The 25,465-nt window shown below is 48.2% G+C and overlaps 1 protein-coding gene across 4 annotated transcripts in view; it reads left to right on the top strand.

Moving 5' to 3' along the window:
* orc4 (origin recognition complex subunit 4) overlaps positions 1–23,000 on the top strand; it is a 113,291-nt gene extending 90,291 nt beyond the window's left edge. For all 4 annotated transcript variants that reach the window (XM_033024715.1, XM_033024716.1, XM_033024717.1 and 1 more), the window contains exon 14: positions 22,717–23,000. In XM_033024715.1, coding sequence (XP_032880606.1) covers positions 22,717–22,899 — 183 coding nt within the window. In that variant the 3' untranslated portion in view covers positions 22,900–23,000. The remainder of the gene's footprint in view (positions 1–22,716) is intronic.
* The last annotated feature ends 2,465 nt before the right edge of the window (positions 23,001–25,465 follow it).

Below are 25,465 nucleotides of genomic sequence, written 5' to 3'. Positions count from 1 at the left end.
CAAGTCCTTCGGCCCACTTGCCTGCGCTTGGTCCATATCCCTATCTTATACCTATTGTTGTTTCTTAAACAACGGGATAGTCCCAGCCTCAGCTACCTCCTCTGGCAGCTTGTTCCATACATCCACCACCTTTTGTGTGAAAAAGTCACCCCTTGGATTCCAATTAAATCTTTTCCCCTTCACCTTGAACCTTTGTCCTCTAGTCCTTGATTCCCCTGCTCTGGGCAAGAGACTCTGTGCATCTAACCAATCTATTCCTGTACTTCTTCTTCTTGCATATGGTGTGCACAGCCTAAAGTTGTAGGACAACTTGTTCTATTTGATTGTGCACGCCGGGTTGATTGCATTCGTCGAAACAGGGCGGACCACGTGAAGGTTGCAATCTTCCACCCCATTTATTCCTCTCATGATTTTGTACACCTCTTTAAGATCTCCCCTCATCCTCCTGTGCTCTGTGGAATAGAGACCCAGCCTACTCAACCTCTCCCTATAGCTCACATTCCCTACTCCTGGCAATATCCTCGTAAATCTTTTCTGAACCGTTTTCTGAATCTAGAGTTAATAATAAACTAACCTAAAATCAAAGGTTAGTGGTGTTCGTTTGAATACATGTAGTGGTTATAATAAGGTAGATGAGTTGTCCACACATGTTTACCATCTAACAGCGATTATGGAGATGTGGTTGCAGGATAACCAGGATTGAATGATCAACATTCCAGACTTAATGGTGCTTCAAAGGAACAGGCCAAAGGAATGGAGCTAGGGTAGAGTTTTTCATCAAGCAAGTTATCGAGTAGTGTTGAGTCATGATTCAGAGGCACTGGATAGTGAATTAGATTTGGTTTGCGTCAAACTTATTTACAGCAAGGGTATGAAGTCTGTAAGCCGCAAAATGTGCCCTCTCAATAGCAGAAATAGGAAAATGTCTAAAGGGAACTGCAATTGTCGTTGGAAATATTAATACACTTATTGTTTGAACAAATCAAACAGTCAAGGAAGGGTATTGTAGAAATGAATTGGTGGACTGCTTTAAGGATTGCTACTTCGAGCCATTTGTCACAATCCTTGCCGCGGACAGGCTATTTGAGATTAGGTAATGAGAATGAAGAAGAATCAGTAAGAGATCGTGTGGTTAAAGACCTCCCATGAGGTAGTAACCGCAATCTGACAGAATTCCAGAGGCAGTTTGAAGGTGAACACCACAGGACCAAAACCAATGTCATCAACTTAAATTAGGGAAATTATAATGGTTTGAAGGTGAAGCTGTTCAAAGTGGACTGGGAAAATAAGTTAAGAAGGTCATGGAAGTTGAGGAACATTAATAGTTATGTCTTGGAACATGTCCACTTTCCAAATGAGGTGCTGCTGCCAGTCTAAGGCATATTAAGGAAATAAATCCCCTGGGCCCAATCATGTGTATCCTAGAACATAGTAGGAAGCTGTGGAAGAAATTGTTGGAGCTGTAGCAGAGTTATTTACAGTAATTTTATCCAGTGGAGAGTGACTGGCAGACTGGAGGGTGGCTAATGTTGTGCCTTTATTAAGAAGGAATCCAGCATCTGCAGTTTCTTGTTTCTACAAATTCAGTCCCAATCTGAGAAACAATCCTTTCAGGTAAATTTTGCTAGATTATAATCAATAGTAAGCATATTGGCTGGCATTCCCTGAGCCTTCAAACAGTTGCAGTGTAAACCTGAACATACAAGTCTGAATCAGATAGGTTCAATATTTATCTACACTCCCAGCTAATTTTACATTCAAAAGTTAAGGAGTGGTTTTATAAATGGTATCCTGTCCTTTCAGAATTGCTTGATGGAAGGATTAAGAATCGACTCATTTGTAGCAATCTGGATTATGTGCGACAACCTACTTTAGCATAGTTACATCAACATGAAACAAATTTAGAAAAGCATATACAAATAATGATAATTTGAATCATAACATTACCTATTTTTACACAGGGAACAGTCTCTGTTGAAACAAATACATATAACATATAACATATAACAATTACAGAACGGAAATTTAGTTGCAGGTAAGAATACCTGGAACTAAAGCAAATATTTTGCTTACTCAGTTTGATTTTAAAGATAAATTATTCATGTTTCTATCAAATTTAATTTCTGCACACAATATACAAAAAATGAAACTTAATGACCATATTATAAAATCACCATCTGCCATTTCTGGCTCGTGCCTTTCATAACTTATATTTCAGTGAATGTTGACCATGTAACTTTGTTGTTTTAGTACGATAAAGCCAAAATCTATTTTTATTCCTTCATTCTGGCAAATCTAGAAACATAGAAAATAGGTGCAGGAGGAGGCCATTCGGCCCTTCGAGCCAGCACCGCCATTCATTGTGATCATGGCTGATCGTCCCCAATCAATAACCCGTGCCTGCCTTCTCCCCATATCCCTTGATTCCACTAGCCCTTAGAGCTCTATCTAACTCTTCTCTTAAATCTGTTAAACTGAGTTATTTTGCCAATCTAATTCAAGAAAACATGATTCAAACCATTGCTGCATTCCATTCCAGAAGATTAGTCAAGCATGATTTTCTTTTCATAAATCCATGCTGGTTTGGACATCCTTTTACTGCTATCCAAATGCCCTATTATTACCTCTTTAATAATTGACTCCAGCATCTTTCCCACCACCGAAGTCAGGCTAACTGGTCTGTAATTCCCCGTTTTTTCTCTCGCTCCTTTCTTGAAAAGTGGGCTAACATTAGTTATCCTCCAATCCACAGGAATCGATCCTGAATCTATTGAACATTGGAAAATGATCACCAATGCGTCCACTATTTCTGGAGCCACCTCCCTGAGGACCCTGGGATGCAGTCCATCATCCCAGGGGATTTATCATCCTTCAGTCCCATTAGCCTACCCAATACTATTTCTCGCCTAATGAAAATTTCTTTCAGTTCCTCGACCCCCTTAGATCCTCTGTCTTCCAGTACATCTAGGAGATTGTTTGTGTCTTCCTTAGTGAAGACAGATCCGAAGTACCTGTTCAACTCTTCTGCCATTACCTTGTTCCCCATAATAATTTCACCCGTGTCTGCCTTCAAGGGACCCACATTTGACTTTGCTATTCTTTTTCCCTTAACATATCTAAAGAAGCGTTTACTGTCCTTCTTTACATTCCTGGCCAGCTTCCCCTCGTACTTCATCTTTTCAGCCCGTATTGCTCGTTTTGTTTCCTTCTGTTGTCCTATGACAGTTTACCCAATCCTCTAGCTTCCGGCTACTCTTTGCTGTGTTATACATCTTTTCTTTTAGTTTTATTCTATCCCTAACTTCTCTTGTTAGCCACGGTTACCTCCTACTCCCCTTAGAATCTTTATTCCTTTTTGGAATGAAATGATCCTGCGTCTTCCGGATTATGCCCAGAAATTCTCTGCCACAGAAGGTAGTTGAGGCCTGTTCATTGGCTATATTTAAGAGGTAGTTAGATGTGCCCTTGTGGCTAAAGGGATCATGGGGTATGGAGAGAAGGCAGGTACTGAGCTGGATGATCAGCCATGATCATATTGAATGGCGGTGCAGGCTCGAAGGGCCGAATGGCCTACATCTGCACCTATTTTCTATGTCTATGTTTCTAATTCCTGCCATTGTTGTTCCACCGTCATTCCTGCTAGTATCCCTGTCCAGTCTACCTTGGTCAGCTCCTCTCTCATGCCTTCATAACCCTCTTTGTTCAACTGCATCACTGTCACTTCCGATTTAACCTTCTCAAACTGCAGATTAAAACTAATCATATTACGATAACTACCTCCAAGCGGTTCCTTTACCTCGAGTTCTCTTATCAAATTTGGTTCATTGGACAACACTAAATCCAGAGTTGCCTTTTCGCTGGTCGGCTCCATTACAAGCTGCTCTAAGAATCCATCCCAGAGGCATTCTACAAACTCTCTTTCTTGGGGTCCTGAACCAACCTGATTTTCCCAGTCTACCTGCATATTGAAATCCCCCATCACCACAGTGGCATTACCTTTGTTACATGCCAGTTTTAACTCCTGCTGCAACTTACACCCTACATCCGGGCTACTATTTGAGGGTCTGTAGATAACACCAATTAGTGTCTTCTTGCCTTTGCAATCCTTAACTCAATCCACAGTGACTCTACCTCGTCGGTCCCTATGTCTTCCCTCGCAAGGGACTGAATTCCATTCCTCACCAGAAGAGCTACTCTCCCACCCCCCCCGCCCACCTGCCTGTCCTTTCTATAGGATGCAAAACCCTGAATATTAGGCTCCCAGACCCGATCCTTCTGCAGCCACGTCTCAGTAATCCCCACAATGTCATATCTACCAACCTCTAACTGAGCCTCAAGCTCATCTACTTTACTTCTTATACTTCACGCATTCAAATACTGTACTTTTAATTCCCTACGCATCTCACCATTCACATCGATCCCTATTACACTTGGCCATACTCTCCTATCCCTTTGTGAGCTTTCTTACCTGTTAATTCTGGGGTCATTAATTATCCCTTTACTCCCCCTCTCTTTAACTCCGTCCTTGACTATCCCATTTGACCCCCCCCCCCCTTATTTAGTTTAAAACCACCTGTGTAGCAGAGGCAAACCTGCCTGCCAGAATGCTGGTCCCCCACCTGTTAAGGTGCAATCTGTCCCTTTTGTACAGTTCTCCCTTACTCCAAAACAGATCCCAGTGGTCTAAGAATCTAAATCCCTGCCCCCTGCACCAGTTCCCCAGCCACATATTCAGGTCCTGTATCTCCCTGTTCCTGTTCTCGCCAGCACGAGGAACTGGAAGCAAACCAGAGATAACCACCCTGGAGGTCCTGTTTTTCAGCACTTTTCCGAGCTCTCTAAAGTCACGCTTCAGAATATTCATCCCCTTCTTTCCGACATCGTTTGTGCCGACATGCACTACACCATCCGGCTGTTCACCTTTGCCCTTGAGGATTTTCTGCACTCTGTCCGTGACATCCTGGATCCTGGCACCCGGGAGGCAGCACACCTTCCTTGAATCCTGTCTGTTGCCGCAGAAACCCCTGTCCGTACCTCTCACAATGGAGTCTCCAACCACCACTGCATTGCCTGACGTCAGCCTCTTTGTTTTGGCTCAACAGCACTTTTTGCTTCGCAAGCCAGTGCGCCGCTCGGTGCGTCAACGTCTTCTGTCCCGACAGCTTCTAAGTGGGTGAACCTGTTCACAAGAGGTACAACACCCAGGGACCTGTGCATTCCATGTTTACTTCCCTTTCTCACTGTCACTCACCTTCTCTCTTCCAGTACCTTAGGTGTAACAATCTTGCTGTAGGACTTGTCGAGGAACGACTCAGCCTCTCGGACAAACCTGAGGTCATCCACTTGCTTCTCCAGTTTCCCAACTCGATCCTTCAGGAGCTGTACCTGGATGCACGTCTCACACTTGTAGCAGCCAGAGGCACCAGCGGTGTCCTTGACCTCCCACATACTGCAAGCATCGCACTGAATCAGCTTGCCTGACATCTCCTTCTTTCCTCTCTCACTCTCCAGCATTTTGCGTAGCCTCCTCTCCTAAGACTCTCGAGCCAAAGACTCACACTTTACTCACAGGGCACTTCCCTCACTGCCGCTCCCTAGAGCAGCCTTGCTTATATTGACTGATAAATTGCCTAATTTACCAATTTACCAACCAAATTCCTCAGTTTTAAACTGTATGTCCCCTTTTGTCTTACTCACCCCCCCCCCCCCCCCCCCCCCCCCCACGGGCTTCAGCCAATCAGTGCTTCTTCCTGCTTCTCCTTGTTGCTGCTTCTTCAAAATCCACGTAAGCTCTGTGGCTCAATAACACTCTCAGCTTCTGTAAGTCTCCCATTGTGTGAAGTGCAAAACACTGCATACTGATAGGTCCATGTGAACATTATTTACACTAGTGGCTTCCTTAATTGGAGTTGTTTCCACTGAAGCGAGGCACAAAGACACTGCTAATGAAGTTTCAAGCACCAACTATTTTGAATAATCCAATAAAGCTTAACGGTATAATGCCGTTAAATGGTGAGCATAACCGATGGAGTTGATCACTGATGCTAAATGTTTCAGAAACAAAAGAAATCCATCCATTTAAAATACTTTCAATTTATTTTACACATTATTGCTCCTGCACTTACTAACAGTCTGAGATCACGGCGGCACAGCTGTAGAGTTGCTGCCTTACAACGCCAGAGACACGAGTACGATCATGACTACGGGTGCTGTCTGTATCGAGTTTATACGTTCTCCCCGTGTCCACAAGGGGTTTCTCTCACACTCCAAAGATGTACAGGTTTGTAGGTTAATTGGCTTTCATAAAATAAATTTGTCCCTATTGTGTGTGTAGGGTAGTGTAAGTTTATGGGGCTCGCTGGTCAGCGCAAACTCGGTGGGCCGAAACGGATGTTTCCACACTGTATCTTTGAACTAAACTAATGTGATGGAGACCTCAGACATTTTAATCAGCTACTAGACTAAGTGGGATCTGTTGGGTCCCAGTCAGACGGGTGGCCTGGTTCCCCGACGCAACCCATTCCCCAACGCAATATTTCACCACTCACCCATAGCCCCTAATTGTGCAAGCACGGCTCATTTCCCCTCATCCCCCAGCAGTCCCTCCCCCCTTCTTCATGTGTGGGACGGGTGGAGGGGGTGGGAGGGGAGTGTGTGTGTGTGTGTGGGCAGGGGGAGTGTAGGATGGGGGGAGAGCGTGGTGCGAGGGAGGGGGTTGTGGGGGTTATTGAGGGAGAGGGGGTGTGTGAGCGAGGGGGTGTGTGGGCGGAGGGAGGGGGTGTGTGGTCGGGGAGGGTTGTGGGGGGAGGGGGCGATTGTGGGTGGGGGGGGAGAGAGCTCGGAGAAAAGATGGGGGTTGTGGGGGAGAGAGGGATATCACGTGGAGGGGGGCAGGAGCCAGCGAGGGGACTTGAGGCGAAGGGGCTGGCATTGGCGGTGCGATGGGGACTCACAGCGGGTGCTGGTCTCTGGATATTCTCCGCCGGGATCAGATTCTCCGCTTTCCGTTTGGCGACATCTCCCTCTTCCGGTCCCTCCGAAAATTGTGTCTAGGTGCAGACCTCCACCGGCCATCCAGAGTGTCCCTCAGCTCCAGTAAAGACCCAATGGCGCAGGAAGGGGCGGTCCATCCCACGGAGTGACAGGAGAAAAGACCAATCCACGCGGCGCTGACTGTCAGGAGAGGAGATCGATCTGCGCATGTGCAGTTTTTAAGATTTTTAAACCTTGATAACTTTTACGAAAGACCACTGATTGGAGCAAAATGGTGCACTTGCAGCACAGGAGAATGGTGAATGAGCTGGCGAGAAATCGTAGCACTATCGTGCACCGTTTTTGCGCAAATAGAAAGACTGCGTAAACCGGAAGATAACATGATCAGAGTTTTAGTTAATACTAGACCAAGTGCAGACCCGTTGGGTCTGTTTCCCCAACGGCGTTTTGCAGGGGGGGGAGGGGGGGCTGCGGCATCAAACTCATATTAACCAACCCCCAAACACACAGGTGGGGGGAGGGGGGGGGGGATGTGAAGAGGGGAGGGAGGGGAGAGGAGGTGGAGGAAATGGGACAGATTTGGGAGGGAAAGGAGAGCGGGGTAGGGGGTGAGAGAGGGGGATGGGGAGAGAGATGTGGGGGAGGGGGAGGATGGGGAGGTAGGGGAGGAGGGAGGGAGGGGGAGAGGGGTGGGGGAGAGAGGGGAAAGAGTGGGGAGGGAGAGTGGAGGGGGAAGGGGGAGAGGTGGAAGAGTGGGGAGGGAGGTGGAGAGGGGTAGGGGGAGTGATGGAAGAGGGACAGAGGGGTAGGAGGAAGGGGGTGGCGTAGAGAGGGAAGGGGGTGGGGGAGAGAGGGATGGGTGGGAGAGGGGTGCGGAGAGGGAAACATAGAACCATTGAAATTAAGTGCAGGAGTAGGCCATTCGGCCCTTCGAGCCTGCACCACCATTCAATATGATCGTGGCTGATCATCCAACTCAGTATCCTGTACCTGCCTTCTCTCCATACCCCCTGATCCCTTTAGCCACAAGGACCACATCTAACTCCCTCTTAAATACAGCCAATGAACAGGCCTCAACTACCTTCTGTGCCAGTGAATTCCAGAGATTCACCACTCTCTGTGTGAAAAATGTTTTTCTCATCTCAGTCCTAAAAGATTTACCTCTTATCCTTAAACTGTGACCCCTTGTTCTGGACTTCCCCAACATCTGGAACAATCTTCCTGCATCTAGCCTGTCCAACCCCTTAAGAATTTTGTAAGTTTCTATAAGATACCCCCTCAATCTTCTAAATTCTAGCATGTACAAGCCGAGTCTATCCAGTCTTTCGTCATATGAAAGTCCTGACAACCCAGGAATTAGTCTGGTGAACCTTCTCTGTACTCCCTCTATGGCAACAATGTATTTGAACATTGGGCATTGTGACATCACACAATGGAACGTTCACCAAGTGCTTGTGCTCCTGCAAAGGCATATGTAAATGAATCCATTCCGATTGGACATCTGTGAGCATAGGGCATTGTGACATCACACGATGGAACGTTCACCAGGGGCTGGGGCTGGTGATGCTTCTATGGGTGAGAAGCCAGTTTATTTTTGAAATATTGGGGGGGGGGGTGAAGGATTTGATTAAAAACGTGTACTTAAACACGACGACCAATGGCAAACCCGTTGGGTCTGATCCCCCAACGCAGCCGTACCCTACCCGTAGCCCCCACTGGGGGGGGGGGGGGGGCATCACCCCCACTAACCACCCCCACACACAGAGTTGGAAAAGTGTATAAAGACCGTTCCCTACCTGTAGCCCCCAGCGGAGACGTGGTCGTCGAAGTCGGGTTCTGGCCGTCTTAAAATAGCGTATATTGAAGTCGTTGAAGTCGGGTCCGTCTCGGCAATGGGGGGGGGGGGGGGAGGGGGTGGCGGGGCGGCATCACACACACGAAGCATCCCCACACACAGAGTCTTAAAAGTGTAATGCCCCAACGCAGCCGTTGCCTACCCGTAGCCCCCACGGGAGACGTGGTCCTCGAAGTAGAGCCGTTCCCGAAAGGCCGTTTTTAAATGGCGTCGCGTGAGGTTGTGCTGCGGGCACCAGCAGCCGTTATGGTCGCTGGCCAGCAGGAGGCGACAAAATGAGTGAGGGGGGGGGGGGGAGGAGAATGTTTTAAAGAAAAAAATGGACATAAACATAACGAAATGTAATGAGGAGTGGACAGCTGGAAGGGAAAGTGAAATGTCTACCGAAATGGCTGCTTGTATGGGTGAGTAGCCAGTTTTTATTTGAAAAACTGGGGGGGGGGGGGGGGGGGGGAGGCATTACACTTTTGCGTTGGGGCATTACACTTTTAAGTGGTGAAAGTTCTGACATAACAGGAATCAGCCTGGTGAACCTTCTCTGTAATCCCTCTCTATGGCAACGATGTCTTTGAGCATTGGGCATTGTGACATCACACGATGGAACCTTCACCATTGGCTGGGGCTCCTGCATAGGCATATGTAAATGGATCCATTCCGATTGGACATCTGTGAAGATTGGGCATTGTGACATCACACGATGGAACGTTCAGCAGGGGCTGGGGCTGGTGAAGGTTCTGTGGGTGTGAAGCCAGTTTAGGTTTGAAATATTGGGGGGGGGGGGGGGTTAGGATTTGATTAAAAACGTACACTTAAACACGTCGAAATGTAATGAGGAACGGATACTTAGAAAGAAAAGTGAAATATCTACCAAAATGGAAAAGATGTCGGCGATTCAGCGTTCCCCCTTATCCTTAAACTTTGACCCCTTGTTCTGGTCTTCCCCAACATCCGGTACAATCTTCCTGCATCTAGCCTGTCCAACCCCTTAAGAATTTTAAACGTTTCTATAGGATCCCCCTCAATCTTCTAAAATCTAGCGAGTACAAGGCGAGTCTATCCAGTCTTTCTTCATATGAAAGTTCTGACATTCCAGGAATCAGTCTGGTGAACCTTCTCTGTACTCCCTCTCTATGGCAACAATGTATTTGAGCATTGGGCATTGTGACATCACACGATAGAACGTTCACCATGGTCTTGGGCTCCTGCATAGGCATATGTAAATGAATCCATTCCGATTGGACATCTGTGAGCATTGGGCATTGTGACATCACACGATGGAACGTTCAGCAGGGGCTGGTGCTGAAGCTGAATCTATGAGTGAGAAGCCAGTTTAGTTTTGAAATATTTGGGGGGGGGGGGGAAGGATTTGATTAAAAACGTGTACTTAAACACGACGGAATGTAATGAGGAGCGGATACTTAGAAAGAAAAGTGAAATCTCTACCGAAATGGAAAAGACGTCGGCGATTCTGCGTCCGGTTTCAGAGTTGCAGGGAATCAATGGAAGAAATGTGGCCGGAAGCCGTACATGTAAATGAATCCATTCCGATTGGAACGTCTGCGAGCGTCGGGCATGGCGATTGGACGTCTGCGAGCATCGGGCATTGTGACATCGCACGGCGGGAACGAATCGAAAGGCAGGCAGGCAGCCGGACGGAGTTCCGTTTCGGAATCTGGGGCGAGAGTTTTATATAATAACTAGACCAAGTGCAGACCCGTTGGGTCTGTTTCCCCAACGGCGTTTTGCAGGGGGGGGGGGGGGAGGGGGGGCTGCGGCATCAAACTCATATTAACCAACCCCCAAACACACAGGTGGGGGGAGGGAGGGGGGATGTGAAGAGGGGAGGGAGGGGAGAGGAGGTGGAGGAAATGGGACAGATTTGGGAGGGAAAGGAGAGCGGGGTAGGGGGTGAGAGAGGGGGATGGGGAGAGAGATGTGGTGGATGGGGAGGTAGGGAAGGAGGGAGGGAGGGGGAGAGGGGTGGGGGAGAGAGGGGAAAGAGTGGGGAGGGAGGTGGAGAGGGGTAGGGGGAGTGATGGAAGAGGGACAGAGGGGTAGGAGGAAGGGGGTGGCGTAGAGAGGGAAGGGGGGTGGGGGAGAGAGGGATGGGTGGGAGAGGGGTGCGGAGAGGGAAACAGAACCATTGAAATTAAGTGCAGGAGTAGGCCATTCGGCCCTTCGAGCCTGCACCACCATTCAATATGATCGTGGCTGATCATCCAACTCAGTATCCTGTACCTGCCTTCTCTCCATACCCCCTGATCCCTTTAGCCACAAGGACCACATCTAACTCCCTCTTAAATACAGCCAATGAACAGGCCTCAACTACCTTCTGTGCCAGTGAATTCCAGAGATTCACCACTCTCTGTGTGAAAAATGTTTTTCTCATCTCGGTCCTAAAAGATTTACCCCTTATCCTTAAACTGTGACCCCTTGTTCTGGACTTCCCCAACATCTGGAACAATCTTCCTGCATCTAGCCTGTCCAACCCCTTAAGAATTTTGTAAGTTTCTATAAGATACCCCCTCAATCTTCTAAATTCTAGCATGTACAAGCCGAGTCTATCCAGTCTTTCGTCATATGAAAGTCCTGACATCCCAGGAATCAGCCTGGTGAACCTTCTCTGTACTCCCTCTATGGCAAGAATGTATTTGAGCATTGGGCATTGTGACATCACACGATGGAACGTTCACCAGGGGCTGGGGCTGGTGCTGCTTCTATGGGTGAGAAGTCAGTTTATTTTTGAAATATTGGGGGGGGGGGTTAGGATTTGATTAAAAACGTGCACTTAAACACGACGACCAATGGCAAACCCGTTGGGTCTGATCCCCCAACGCAGCCGTTCCCTACCCGTAGCCCCCACTGGGGGGGGGGTGGGGGCGGCTTCACACACACTAACCACCCCCACACACAGAGTTTGAAAAGTGTATAAAGACCATTCCCTACCTGTAGCCCCCAGGGGAGACGTGGTCGTCGAAGTCGGGTTCCGGCCGTCTTAAAATAGCGTATCTTGAAGTCGTCGAAGTCGGGTCCGTCTCGGCAACGCGGGGGGGGGGGGGGGTGTGGCGGGGCGGCATCACACACACGAAGCATTCGCCACACACAGAGCCTTAAAAGTGTAAATGCCCGACCTCTTTTCCGTTTTTCTCTAATTTAATTAAGATGTGCAGGTGGTGTTCTTATCGAGGTTCAGGGGTGAATGACGTAAATATTTTCACACAATATGGGAACATCTCATGTTGTCTTGAAGGCTCCTCGGCCCACATCTGACTCTCTGTACTGTCACTATGGCAACGATGTCTATGAGCACTGGGCATTGTGACATCACACGATGGAACGTTCACCATTGGCTGGGGCTCCTGCATAGGCATATGTAAATGGGTCCATTCCGATTGGGCATCTGTGAGCATCGGGCATTGTGACATCACACGATGGAATGTTCTCCAATGGCTGGGGCTGGTGATGGCATATGTAAATGGATCCATTCCGATTGGTCATCTGTGAGCATTGGGCATTGTGACATCACACGATGGAATGTTCAGCAGGGGCTGGTGCTGGTGAGGCTTGTGTGGGTGAGAAGCCAGTTTAGTTGTGAGATTTTTGGGGGGGGGGGGGGGGTGGGTAAGGTTTTTATTTAAAACGTGCGCTTAAACACGACGGAATGTAATGAGGAGCGCATACTTAGAAAGAAAAGCGAAATCTCTGCCGAAGTTGAAAAGACGCGGGCGGTCCTGCGTCCGGTTTTGGAGTTGCGGAGAATCAAAGGGAGCGCGCCAGCAAAGGGAGTGGGCCAGGCTGCCGGACGGACGGCCGGACGGAGTTCCGTTTCGGAATCTGGGGCGAGAGTTTTATATAATAACTAGACCAAGTGCAGACCCGTTGGGTCTGTTTCCCCAACGGCGTTTGCGGGGGGGTGGGGGGTTGAGAAGAGGGGAGGGAGGGGAGAGGAGGAGGAGGAAACGGGATAGATTTGGGAGGGAAAGGAGAGCGGGGGAGGGGGTGAGAGATGGGGAGAGAGATTTCGGGGAGGGGGGATGGGGAAGATGGGGAGGAGGGAGAGGGGTGGGGGAGAGAGGGGAAAGAGTGGGGAGGGAGAGTGGAGGGGAAGGGGGAGAGAAGTGGAAGAGTGGGGAGGGAGGGAGCGGTAGGGGGAGTGATGTACCTGCCTTCTCTCCATAACCCCTGATCCCTTTAGCCAACGCAGCCGTTCCCTACCCGTAGCCCCCACTGGGGAGGGGGTGGGGGGGCGGCATCACACACATTAACCACCCCCACACACAGAGTTGGAAAAGTGTATAATGACCGTTCCCTACCTGTAGCCCCCAGCGGAGACGTGGTCGTCGAAGTCGGGTTCCGGCCGTATTAAAATAGCGTATCTTGAAGTCGTCGAAGTCGGGTCCGTCTCGGCAACGCGGGGGGCGGGGGGGGGGTGGCGGGGCGGCATCACACACACGAAGCATCTCCACACACAGAGCCTTAAAAGTGTAATGCCCCAACGCAGCCGTTGCCTACCCGCAGCCCCCACGGGAGACGTGGTCCTCGAAGTAGAGCCGTTCCCGAAAGGCCGTTTTTAAATGGCGTCGCGTGAGGTTGTGCTGCGGGCGCCAGCAGCCGTTATGGTCGCTGGCCAGCAGGAGGCGACAAAACTGAGTGAGGGGGGGGGGGGAGGAGAAGGTTTTAATGAAAAAAATGGACATAAACATAACGAAATGTAATGAGGAGTGGATAGCTGGAAGGGAAAGTGAAATGTCTACCGAAATGGCTGCTTGTATGGGTGAGAAGGGGGGGAGGGGGGGGGGGGGGGGGGAGAGGAGGCGGCATTACACTTTTGCGTTGGGGCATTACACTTTTAAGTGGTGAAAGTTCTGACATAACAGGAATCAGCCTGGTGAACCTTCTCTGTAATCCCTCTCTATGGCAACGATGTCTTTGAGCATTGGGCATTGTGACATCACACGATGGAACGTTCACCATTGGCTGGGACTCCTGCATAGGCATATGTAAATGGATCCATTCCGATTGGACATATGTGAAGATTGGGCATTGTGACATCACACGATGGAACGTTCAGCAGGGGCTGGGGCTGGTGAAGCTTCTGTGGGTGTGAAGCCAGTTTAGTTTTGAAATATTGGGGGGGGGGGGGGGGTTAGGGTTTGATTAAAAACGTACACTTAAACACGTCGAAATGTAATGAGGAACGGATACTTAGAAAGAAAAGTGAAATCTCTACCAAAATGGAAAAGATGTCGGCGATTCAGCGTTCCCCCTTATCCTTAAACTTTGACCCCTTGTTCTGGTCTTCCCCAACATCCGGAACAATCTTCCTGCATCTAGCCTGTCCAACCCCTTAAGAATTTTAAACGTTTCTATAAGATACCCCCTCAATCTTCTAAAATCTAGTGAGTACAAGGCGAGTCTATCCAGTCTTTCTTCATATGAAAGTTCTGACATTCCAGGAATCAGTCTGGTGAACCTTCTCTGTACTCCCTCTCTATGGCAACAATGTATTTGAGCATTGGGCATTGTGACATCACACGATGGAACGTTCACCATGGGCTTGGGCTCCTGCATAGGCATATGTAAATGAATCCATTCCGATTGGACATCTGTGAGCATTGGGCATTGTGACATCACACGATGGAACGTTCAGCAGGGGCTGGTGCTGAAGCTGAATCTATGAGTGAGAAGCCAGTTTAGTTTTGAAATATTTGGGGGGGGGGGGGGAAGGATTTGATTAAAAACGTGTACTTAAACACGACGGAATGTAATGAGGAGCGGATACTTAGAAAGAAAAGTGAAATCTCTACCGAAATGGAAAAGATGTCGGCGATTCTGCGTCCGGTTTCGGAGTTGCAGGGAATCAATGGAAGAAATGTGGCCGGAAGCCAGGCCGGAAGCCGTACATGTAAATGGATCCATTCCGATTGGACGTCTGCGAGCCTCGGGCATGGCGATTGGACGTCTGCGAGCATCGGGCATTGTGACATCGCACGGCGGGAACGAATCGAAAGGCAGGCAGGCAGCCGGACGGAGTTCCGTTTCGGAATCTGGGGCGAGAGTTTTATATAATAACTAGACCAAGTGCAGACCCGTTGGGTCTGTTTCCCCAACGGCGTTTTGCAGGGGGGGGGAGGGGGGGCTGCGGCATCAAACTCATATTAACCAACCCCCAAACACACAGGTGGGGGGAGGGGGGGGGGATGTGAAGAGGGGAGGGAGGGGAGAGGAGGTGGAGGAAATGGGACAGATTTGGGAGGGAAAGGAGAGCGGGGTAGGGGGTGAGAGAGGGGGATGGGAAGAGATATGTGGGGGAGGGGGAGGATGGGGAGGTATGGGAGGAGGGAGGGAGGGGGAGAGGGGTGGGGGAGAGAGGGGAAAGAGTGGGGAGGGAGAGTGGAGGGGGAAGGGGGAGAGGTGGAAGAGTGGGGAGGGAGGTGGAGAGGGGTAGGGGGAGTGATGGAAGAGGGACAGAGGGGTAGGAGGAAGGGGGTGGCGTAGAGAGGGAAGGGGGGTGGGGGAGAGAGGGATGGGTGGGAGAGGGGTGCGTAGAGGGAAACATAGAACCATTGAAATTAAGTGCAGGAGTAGGCCATTCGGCCCTTCGAGCCTGCACCACCATTCAATATGATCGTGGCTGATCATCCAACTCAGTATCCTGTACCTGCCTTCTCTCCATACCCCCTGATCCCTTTAGCCACAAGGACCACATCTAACTCCCTCTTAAATACAGCCAATGAACAGGCCTCAACTACCTTCTGTGCCAGTGAATTCCAGAGATTCGCCACTCTCTGTGTGAAAAATGTTTTTCTCATCTCGGACCTAAAAGATTTACCTCTTATCCTTAAACTGTGACCCCTTGTTGTGGACTTCCCCAACATCTGGAACAATCTTCCTGCATCTAGCCTGTCCAACCCCTTAAGAATTTTGTAAGTTTCTATAAGATACCCCCTCAATCTTCTAAATTCTAGCATGTACAAGCCGAGTCTATCCAGTCTTTCGTCATATGAAAGTCCTGACATCCCTGGAATCAGTCTGGTGAACCTTCTCTGTACTCCCTCTATGGCAACAATGTATTTGAACATTGGGCATTGTGACATCACACAATGGAACGTTCACCAAGTGCTTGTGCTCCTGCAAAGGCATATGTAAATGGATCCATTCCGATTGGACATCTGTGAGCATCGGGCATTGTGACATCACACGATGGAACGTTCACCAGGGGCTGGGGCTGGTGATGCTTCTATGGGTGAGAAGTCAGTTTATTTTTGAAATATTGGGGGGGGGGGGTTGAAGGATTTGATTAAAAATGTGTACTTAAACACGACGACCAATGGCAAACCCGTTGGGTCTGATCCCCCAACGCAGCCGTACCCTACCCGTAGCCCCCACTGGGGGGGGGGGGGCGGCATCACACACACTAACCACCCCCACACACAGAGTTGGAAAAGTGTATAAAGACCGTTCCCTACCTGTAGCCCCCAGGGGAGACGTGGTCGTCGAAGTCGGGTTCCGGCCGTCTTAAAATAGCGTATCTTGAAGTCGTCGAAGTCGGGTCCGTCTCGGCAACGCGGGGGGGGGGGGGGGTGGCGGGGCGGTATCACACACAGAGCCTTAAAAGTGTAATGCCCCAATGCAGCCGTTGCCTACCCGCAGCCCCCACGGGAGACGTGGTCCTCGAAGTAGAGCCGTTCCCGAAAGGCCGTTTTTAAATGAGTGAGGGGGGGGGGGGGGGTGGAGGAGAAGGATTTAATGGAAAAAAATGGACATAAACATAACGAAATGTAATGAGGAGTGGACAGCTGGAAGGGAAAGTGAAATGTCTACCGAAATGGCTGCTTGTATGGGTGAGAAGCCAGTTTTTATTTGAAAAACTGTGGGGGGGGGGGGGGGGGGGGGAGGAGGCATTACACTTTTGCGTTGGGGCATTACACTTTTAAGTGGTGAAAGTTCTGACATAACAGGAATCAGCCTGGTGAACCTTCTCTGTACTCCCTCTCTATGGCAACGATGTCTTTGAGCATTGGGCATTGTGACATCACACGATGGAACCTTCACCATTGGCTTGGGCTCCTGCATAGGCATATGTAAATGGATCCATTCCGATTGGACATATGTGAAGATTGGGCATTGTGACATCACACGATGGAACGTTCAGCAGGGGCTGGGGCTGGTGAAGGTTCTGTGGGTGTGAAGCCAGTTTAGTTTTGAAATATTGGGGGGGGGGGGGGAAGGATTTGATTAAAAACGTGTACTTAAACACGACGGAATGTAATGAGGAGCGGATACTTAGAAAGAAAAGTGAAATCTCTACCGAAATGGAAAAGATGTCGGCGATTCTGCGTCCAGTTTCGGAGTTGCAGGGAATCAATGGAAGAAATGTGGCAGCCGGACGGAGTTCCGTTTCGGAATCTGGGGCGAGAGTTTTATATATTAACTAGACCAAGTGCAGACCCGTTGGGTCTGTTTCCCCAACGGCGTTTTGCAGGGGGGGGGGGGGGGGGGGGGGTGCGGCATCAAACTCATATTAACCAACCCCCAAACACACAGGGGGGGGGAGGGAGGGGGGATGTGAAGAGGGGAGGGAGGGGAGGGGAGGTGGAGGAAATGGGACAGATTTGGGAGGGAAAGGAGAGCGGGGTAGGGGGTGAGAGAGGGGGATGGGGAGATAGATGTGGTGGAGGGGGAGGATGGGGAGGTAGGGAAGGAGGGAGGGAGGGGGAGAGGGGTGGGGGAGAGAGGGGAAAGAGTGGGGAGGGAGGTGGAGAGGGGTAGGGGGAGTGATGGAAGAGGGACAGAGGGGTAGGAGGAAGGGGGTGGCGTAGAGAGGGAAGGGGGGGTGGGGGAGAGAGGGATGGGTGGGAGAGGGGTGCGGAGAGGGAAACATAGAACCATTGAAATTAAGTGCAGGAGTAGGCCATTCGGCCCTTCGAGCCTGCACCACCATTCAATATGATCGTGGCTGATCATCCAACTCAGTATCCTGTACCTGCCTTCTCTCCATACCCCCTGATCCCTTTAGCCACAAGGACCACATCTAACTCCCTCTTAAATACAGCCAATGAACAGGCCTCAACTACCTTCTGTGCCAGTGAATTCCAGAGATTCACCACTCTCTGTGTTAAAAATGTTTTTCTCATCTCGGTCCTAAAAGATTTACCCCTTATCCTTAAACTGTGACCCCTTGTTCTGGACTTCCCCAACATCTGGAACAATCTTCCTGCATCTAGCCTGTCCAACCCCTTAAGAATTTTGTAAGTTTCTATAAGATACCCCCTAAATCTTTTAAATTCTAGCATGTACAAGCCGAGTCTATCCAGTCTTTCGTCATATGAAAGTCCTGACATCCCAGGAATCAGTCTGGTGAACCTTCTCTGTACTCCCTCTATGGCAACGATGTATTTGAACATTGGGCATTGTGACATCACACGATGGAACGTTCACCAGGGGCTGGGGCTGGTGCTGCTTCTATGGGTGAGAAGCCAGTTTAGTTGTGAAATATTGGGGGGGGGGGGGGTGGGTTAGGATTTGATTAAAAACGTGCACTTAAACACGACGACCAATGGCAAACCCGTTGGGTCTGATCCCCCAACGCAGCCGTTCCCTACCCGTAGCCCCCACTGGGGGGGGGGGGTGGGGGGCGGGCGCCTCACACACACTAACCACCCCCACACACAGAGTTGGAAAAGTGCATAAAGACCGTTCCCTACCTGTAGCCCCCAGGGGAGATTTGGTCGTCGAAGTCGGGTCCCTGCCGTCTTAAAATATCGTATCTTGAAGTCGTCGAAGTCGGGTCCGTCTCGGCAACGCGTGGGGGGGGTGGTGGGGGGGTTAGCGGTGCGGCATCACACACACGAAGCTTCGACACACACAGAGCCTTAAAAGTGTAAATGCCCGACCTCTTTTCCGTTTTTCTCTAATTTAATTAAGATGTGCAGGTGGTGTTCTTATCGAGGTTCAGGGGTGAATGACGTAAATATTTTCACACAATATGGGAACATCTCATGTTGTCTTGAAGGCTCCTCGGCCCACATCTGACTCTCTGTACTGTCACTATGGCAACGATGTCTATGAGCACTGGGCATTGTGACATCACACGATGGAACGTTCACCATTGGCTGGGGCTCCTGCATAGGCATATGTAAATGAATCCATTCCGATTGGACATATGTGAAGATTGGGCATTGTGACATCACACGATGGAACGCTCAGCAGGGGCTGGTGCTGGTGAAGGTTCTGTGGGTGTGAAGCCAGTTTAGTTTTGAAATATTGGGGGGGGGGGGGGGGTTAGGATTTGATTAAAAACGTACACTTAAACACGTCGAAATGTAATGAGGAACGGATACTTAGAAAGAAAAGAGAAATCTCTACCAAAATGGAAAAGATGTCGGCGATTCAGCGTTCCCCCTTATCCTTAAACTTTGACCCCTTGTTCTGGTCTTCCCCAACATCCGGAACAATCTTCCTGCATCTAGCCTGTCCAATCCCTTAAGAATTTTAAACGTCTCTATAAGATACCCCCTCAATCTTCTAAAATCTAGCGATTACAAGGCGAGTCTATCCAGTCTTTCTTCATATGAAAGTTCTGACATAACAGGAATCAGCCTGGTGAACCTTCTCTGTACTCCCTCTCTATGGCAACGATGTCTTTGAACATTGGGCATTGTGACATCACACGATGGAACGTTCACCATTGGCTTGGGCTCCTGCATAGGCATATGTAAATGAATCCATTCCGATTGGACATATGTGAAGATTGGGCATTGTGACATCACACGATGGAACGTTCAGCAGGGGCTGGTGCTGGTGAAGGTTCTGTGGGTGTGAAGCCAGTTTAGTTTTGAAATATTGGGGGGGGGGGGGGGTTAGGATTTGATTAAAAACGTACACTTAAACACGTCGAAATGTAATGAGGAACGGATACTTAGAAAGAAAAGAGAAATCTCTACCAAAATGGAAAAGATGTCGGCGATTCTGCGTCCAGTTTCAGAGTTGCAGGGAATCAATGGAAGAAATGTGACAGCCGGACGGAGTTCCGTTTCGGAATTTTGGGCGAGAGTTTTATATATTAATAGATAGATAGATAGATAGATAGATGATAACAGATAATAGCTTGTATTTTACAGTCGGTAGTAAAGGAACAGAGCTTACTTTTGCTTTAAAATGTTGTTCACAATGTATTAGTGGGTAGATTTACACACATTGCAATCACTTTGAACGCATCATAAACGGGCTTATACAGTCAGGGGAGTAGAGAACATACTGACTGAGGAATTCTTAAGGATGGCTAGATTATGACACAGGATAAGGAGAGAAACATGATAGCAAAATTCATTTAACTAGCATGCAAAGAAAAATCCTGGTATTGCACTAAAATGGACTCAAAAGGAGCTGATGCTGAAATCTTGCATATAACAGTGTGTGAGTAAATTAGTGGGTCAGGGAGCATCTCCGGTGGACGTGGTAGGCGATGTTTTGGGTCTGAAGCAGGATCCTGATCTGAAACGTCAAGTATCCATGTCCTCCAGAGATGTTGGCTCACCCACTGAAGTACTTCAGCATCTGCAGTTCTTGATATCGCACTAGCTGGGCTAAAGGACCTGTTTCCATGCTGTGTAGTTCTATTTCCGTAACCTTGAACAGTCGACATTTATAGTAAAAATTCAATTCCCTCTGGTAGAATGTCTACGGCAGAGACCATTCAGCCTGTTGTTGATCTCTCGTTTTCACACCTTACCCTTCCATATCCCTATATCTCCCTCTCCACTGACTTTCAGTCTGAAGAAGGTTCTTGACCCATTCCTTCTCTCCAAAGATGCTGCCTGTCCCGCTGAGTTACTCCAGCATTTTGTGTCTATCTCTGTTATTTCAATGCCAGTTCTGCACTGCAGATTGACATCTTGGTTGGGCATTGACATGTTGGGCGAAAAGGCCCATTTCTGTGCTGTATTACTCTATGCAGCACCTCACCAGTTTTACCTCCCAGCTTCTTTTCCAAAGCCTTGATCATTGTTTTCAACCAATTCTGTCATGAAGGCCATAACGGATCCAGCCTCCACCACACCTAATGCGATTACATTCCAGACACATTTAAAAAAAATAACTGTGACTTCCACTACGTAACCTCCTCCATCAATGTTTGCAGCCTTCCATTATCCGCAATCTTAAGATCATTGTCAGTACTTCTGCCTAATAGCCTCTCATCCTTCTTGAGCGGGCACAGTCCCAGCCTCTCTGGTCTGAACGGGTAACTATTTTTCACTCCAATCTCATAAATCTTCTCTGAACCTTCTCTCCAGCTTTCACATCTTTCCTTTAATGAGATGACCAGAGCCAAACACATTGTAAAACACTAGTCCAGCCTCAACTGGTTATAAAGTTCAGTTTGACCTCTCCTTTTATACTTTATGCCTGATAAAGCCCTAAATTTTAAGTGCCCTATCAACCACTTTATCAAGCACTTTCAATGATTTGTATGTCCTTAGTCTGCTGCAGCACTTCTTTTAGAACAGTAAACCATCTTCACTTAAAAGCCATTTAAAATTCTGACCATATCCTTGATTTCAGCAATTAGGTCTGCAAAAACACAAACACAGAGTGGATCATCATCATTTGCTACAGCTTTCCAATATCAGTCTTGAACCCCCTCCTTCTGCTCTTCCATGTCACTGAGTTTCATTCCCAACCTGTTCCATCTGCCTGTTGTTTTTCCTCTTCTCACTATCTGTCTCATCTTTTTCACCCACCGTCTTCTAACTCCACCTCTGCCAGGCTTCATCTACTCATCATCTCCCCTCTCACCCTGTTCCACCCATCACTTATGTGGGGAGGAGGGGTGTGGGGGTGGGGGGGGGAGGGGGGTGTTTGAGGGGGGAGAGAGAGCTCAGAAAAGACGGGAGAAGAGCCATGGGGGAGAGTGGGGTATCACAGGGGAGGGGGGTATCACGGGGGAGGGAGGCAGGAGCCAGCGAGGGTAACCAGAGGGAAAGGGGCTGGAGCTGGCGGTGCGATGGGGACTCACAGCGGGCGCTCATCGCTGGACGTTCTTCTCCGCCGGGATCAGAGTCTCCGCTTTCCGTTTGGCTCCATCTCCGACGCCGCGCTGCTTCCGGTCCCTCCGAAAATTGTGTCTGGTTGGAGACCTCCGCCGGCCATCCAGAGCGTCCCTCAGCTCCATTAAAGACGCAATGGTGCAGGAAGGGGTGGACCATCCCGGGGAGTGACGAGAAGAGACCAATCCACGTGGCGCTGACTGGCAGGAGAGGAGGTCGATCTGCGCAAGCAAGGTTTTTAAGATTTTTTAACCTCGCTAACTTTTACAATATGCCACTGAACGGAACAAAACTTGTTGCACTCGCAGCACAGGAGAACGGTGAGTGAGCTGGCAAGAAATCATAGCGCTATCGCGTACTGTTTTTGCGCCGATAGAAAAACCGCGCAAACCGGAAGAGCACAAGATCAGAGTTTTACAGACAGACAGACAGAGAGACAGTAAATTAATTAATTAATTGATTAGTTGATCGCATTTCTTCAACCTATCAATTAAAATTGAATTGATTGTAAACTCTAATCTATTGCCAACCCCTCCCAATGCCGTCGTTGCGATTGTTTGCTGGTATTCATACAGTTTGATTAAAATTCCATTCAGTTGAAACGGAAGGATATTACCCTTCCCGTCACTGTTCATCCAGTTTGAAGAAGGATCTCAACCAAAACGTCACGTTCCAGTTCTCCAGAGATTCTGCCTGACCTCCTGAGTTCCTCCAGCACATTCTGTCCCCCTGAACATTCATCGCCGTCTTCCTTCCACTTCAATTTTCTTTTCTTGTCAGTAGATAGCCAAATTATTTATTTTTCTTTTATCCATTTAGGCATTTGAACACCTGCACCAGTTGGAGTTGATTAAACCAATGGAAGGAGCATCAGTCCGAACCCAGAAAGAATACCAGCTGATGAAACTACTGCTGGACAGCAGCCAGATCATGGACGCACTGCAGAAGTATCCAAAGTGTCCCACAGATGTCCACCTCTGGGCAACATCGGCCCTGGAATAAACCACTTGCAATCAGAATTTATAAATCAAGGAATTTGTATATGTATATATATTCCTAACAGAAAAATAATAAATTTTTATAGCAGTAATTTGAAAACCGTAGAAACTGTGTTAATGACATGCAGGAAAAATATCCAAGTTTTACAGTTGTGTAATATTTCCCCTCATTAAGATTTGCTTTCTTATTTTGTAACTTTTCGCAGTACGGAGAATGGTACATTCTCAATAATTATATGCATAGTGTCATGCAGCACAGAAACAGGCCCTTCAGCCCAACACATCCATGTCGACAAAGATGCCTCATCTGGTCTTTATCTCTGTAACTCTGACATCCATGTACCTGTCCAAATGTCTTTTAGATATTGTTATAGTACCTGCCTCAACTACCTCTTCTGGCAGCTCATTCCATATACCTAACACCTTCCTTTGATAAATCATAACATCCCAGACCCAAACAGCAAGTAACAGTCCCTCTGTCTCATCACATCCACGCTGAACTATCGATACCAATCCGATTTACCTGCACCTGTATCATACTAAATAAATTACTCACCCAAATACTTTAATGTTGAGAGGACCTGCCTTCACCACCTTCTTAGGCAGGATGTTCCAGATTGCACCTGTCCTCTAGGAGAAAAAGAAAATTCCCTGCACTCCCCATCTCCCCCAAAACACATACTCCCCGCCTTTAAATCTCTCTGGTATGGGAAAAATTCTCAATATACACACTATTTATGCCTCTCGATTTCATATGCACATCCAGCTCCTCCTTTGACCTCCTTAACTCAAAGAAAGCTAAACCCACCCTCTCACAGATGTAAATATCTGCACTTTTCTCCAGCAAATCCACATCCTCCAGAGTGTGTGATTAATAATGCACACACTGTTCCAGCTGTTGCCTGCCCAAGAACCCTGCATGCTCTCACATTCAAATCCCCTGGCTAATAAAGGCAAGTCTCGTGTGAACCTCCCTCAATAATTTATCTACCTGTGTCATTGCCTTTAGGGATCATTTGGACTTGTACACCAAGGCTGCTCCATTCCTTTAATATTCCCTCGGACCATAACCTTCCTGATGTATGTTCTACCCTTGGTAGACCTTCCCAAATGTATCACCTTGCACTTATCAGGATTAAATTCCATCTATTATTGCTGTATCCATTTACCAGCTGATCAATATCATTTTGTATCTTAAGACTATGCTCCACACTATCAACATCACCACCAATTTACTTGTCCTAAGATCATAAGTGACAGGAGCAGAATTAGGCCATTCGGCAAGTTACCAATCTTAGGCCATCCCAGCAAGTTGTCATATGCAAACTTGCTAATCACTCTATATTCATAACAAAATCATTAATCTATGATAATATCAATGGTATTAGCAAAGCACCAATCCCTGCAGTGCACCACTGCAGTTGATAATGGTATTGGTTTAATACTGGTCATAGGCATCCAATCACATAGAAACATAGAAAATAGGTGCAGGAGTAGGCCATTCGGCCCTTCGAGCCTGCACCGCCATTCAATATGATCATGGCTAATCATCCAACTCAGTATCCTGTACCTGCCTTCTCTCCATACCCCCGATCCCTTTAGCCACAAGTTCCACATCTAACTCCCTCTTAAATATAGCCAATGAACTGGCCTCAACTACCTTCTGTGGCAGAGAGTTCCAGAGATTCACCACTCTGTGTGAAAAAAGTTTTTCTCATCTCGGTCCTAAAAGATTTCCCCTCTATCCTTAAGCTGTGACCCCTTGTCCTGGACTACCCAACATCGGGAACAATCTTCCTGCATCTAGCCTGTCCAACCCCTTAAGAATTTTGTACGTTTCTATAAGATCCCCCCTCAATCTCCTAAATTCTATCGAATACAAGCCGAGTCTATCCAGTCTTTCTTCATATGAAAGTCCTGACATCCCAGGAATCAGTCTGGTGAACCTTCTCTGCACTCCCTCTATGGCAATAATGTCCTTCCTCAGATTTGGAGACCAAAACTGTACGCAATACTCCAGGTGTGGTCTCACCAAGACCCTGTAGAACTGCAGTAGAGCCTCCCTGTTCCTATACTCAAATCCTTTTGCTATGAATGCTAACATACCATTCGCTTTCTTCACTGCCTGCTGCACCTGCATGCCTATTTTCAATGACTGGTGTACCATGACACCCAGGTCTCGTTGCATCTCCCCTTTTCCTAATCGGCCATCACAAAAGCCTCCAACATAGCACTCTTCCTCCTGTTAGCATTGTCAACTTTGGATCCAATTTACCAACTTGTTTTCCACCGTCCTTCCACGTGGAACCTTGACAAAGGCCTTAAAGTCCACGTAGGCCACATCAATATATTTTGTTACATCGGGGGACAGAAACGCTCACCAAAACTGTGCTGATTAACCTGCCTTTCCAAGTGGAAATTAATCCTGTCTCTCAGAGCCTTTTCCAATTACATTTCTACATTGATGTTTTATTCACTGGCCTGCAATCATCTGGCTCATGCATGCTCCTCTTTTATAAATTATGGTGCCATATTTAGTATCATCTGGCACCTCTCGTGACCAGCAAATA

Source organism: Amblyraja radiata, chromosome 7 (assembly GCF_010909765.2).
Source record: "Amblyraja radiata isolate CabotCenter1 chromosome 7, sAmbRad1.1.pri, whole genome shotgun sequence".
NCBI lineage: Eukaryota > Metazoa > Chordata > Chondrichthyes > Rajiformes > Rajidae > Amblyraja > Amblyraja radiata.
Note: the sequence above shows the minus strand (reverse complement) of the source record. Positions and strands in the feature narration are given on the sequence as shown.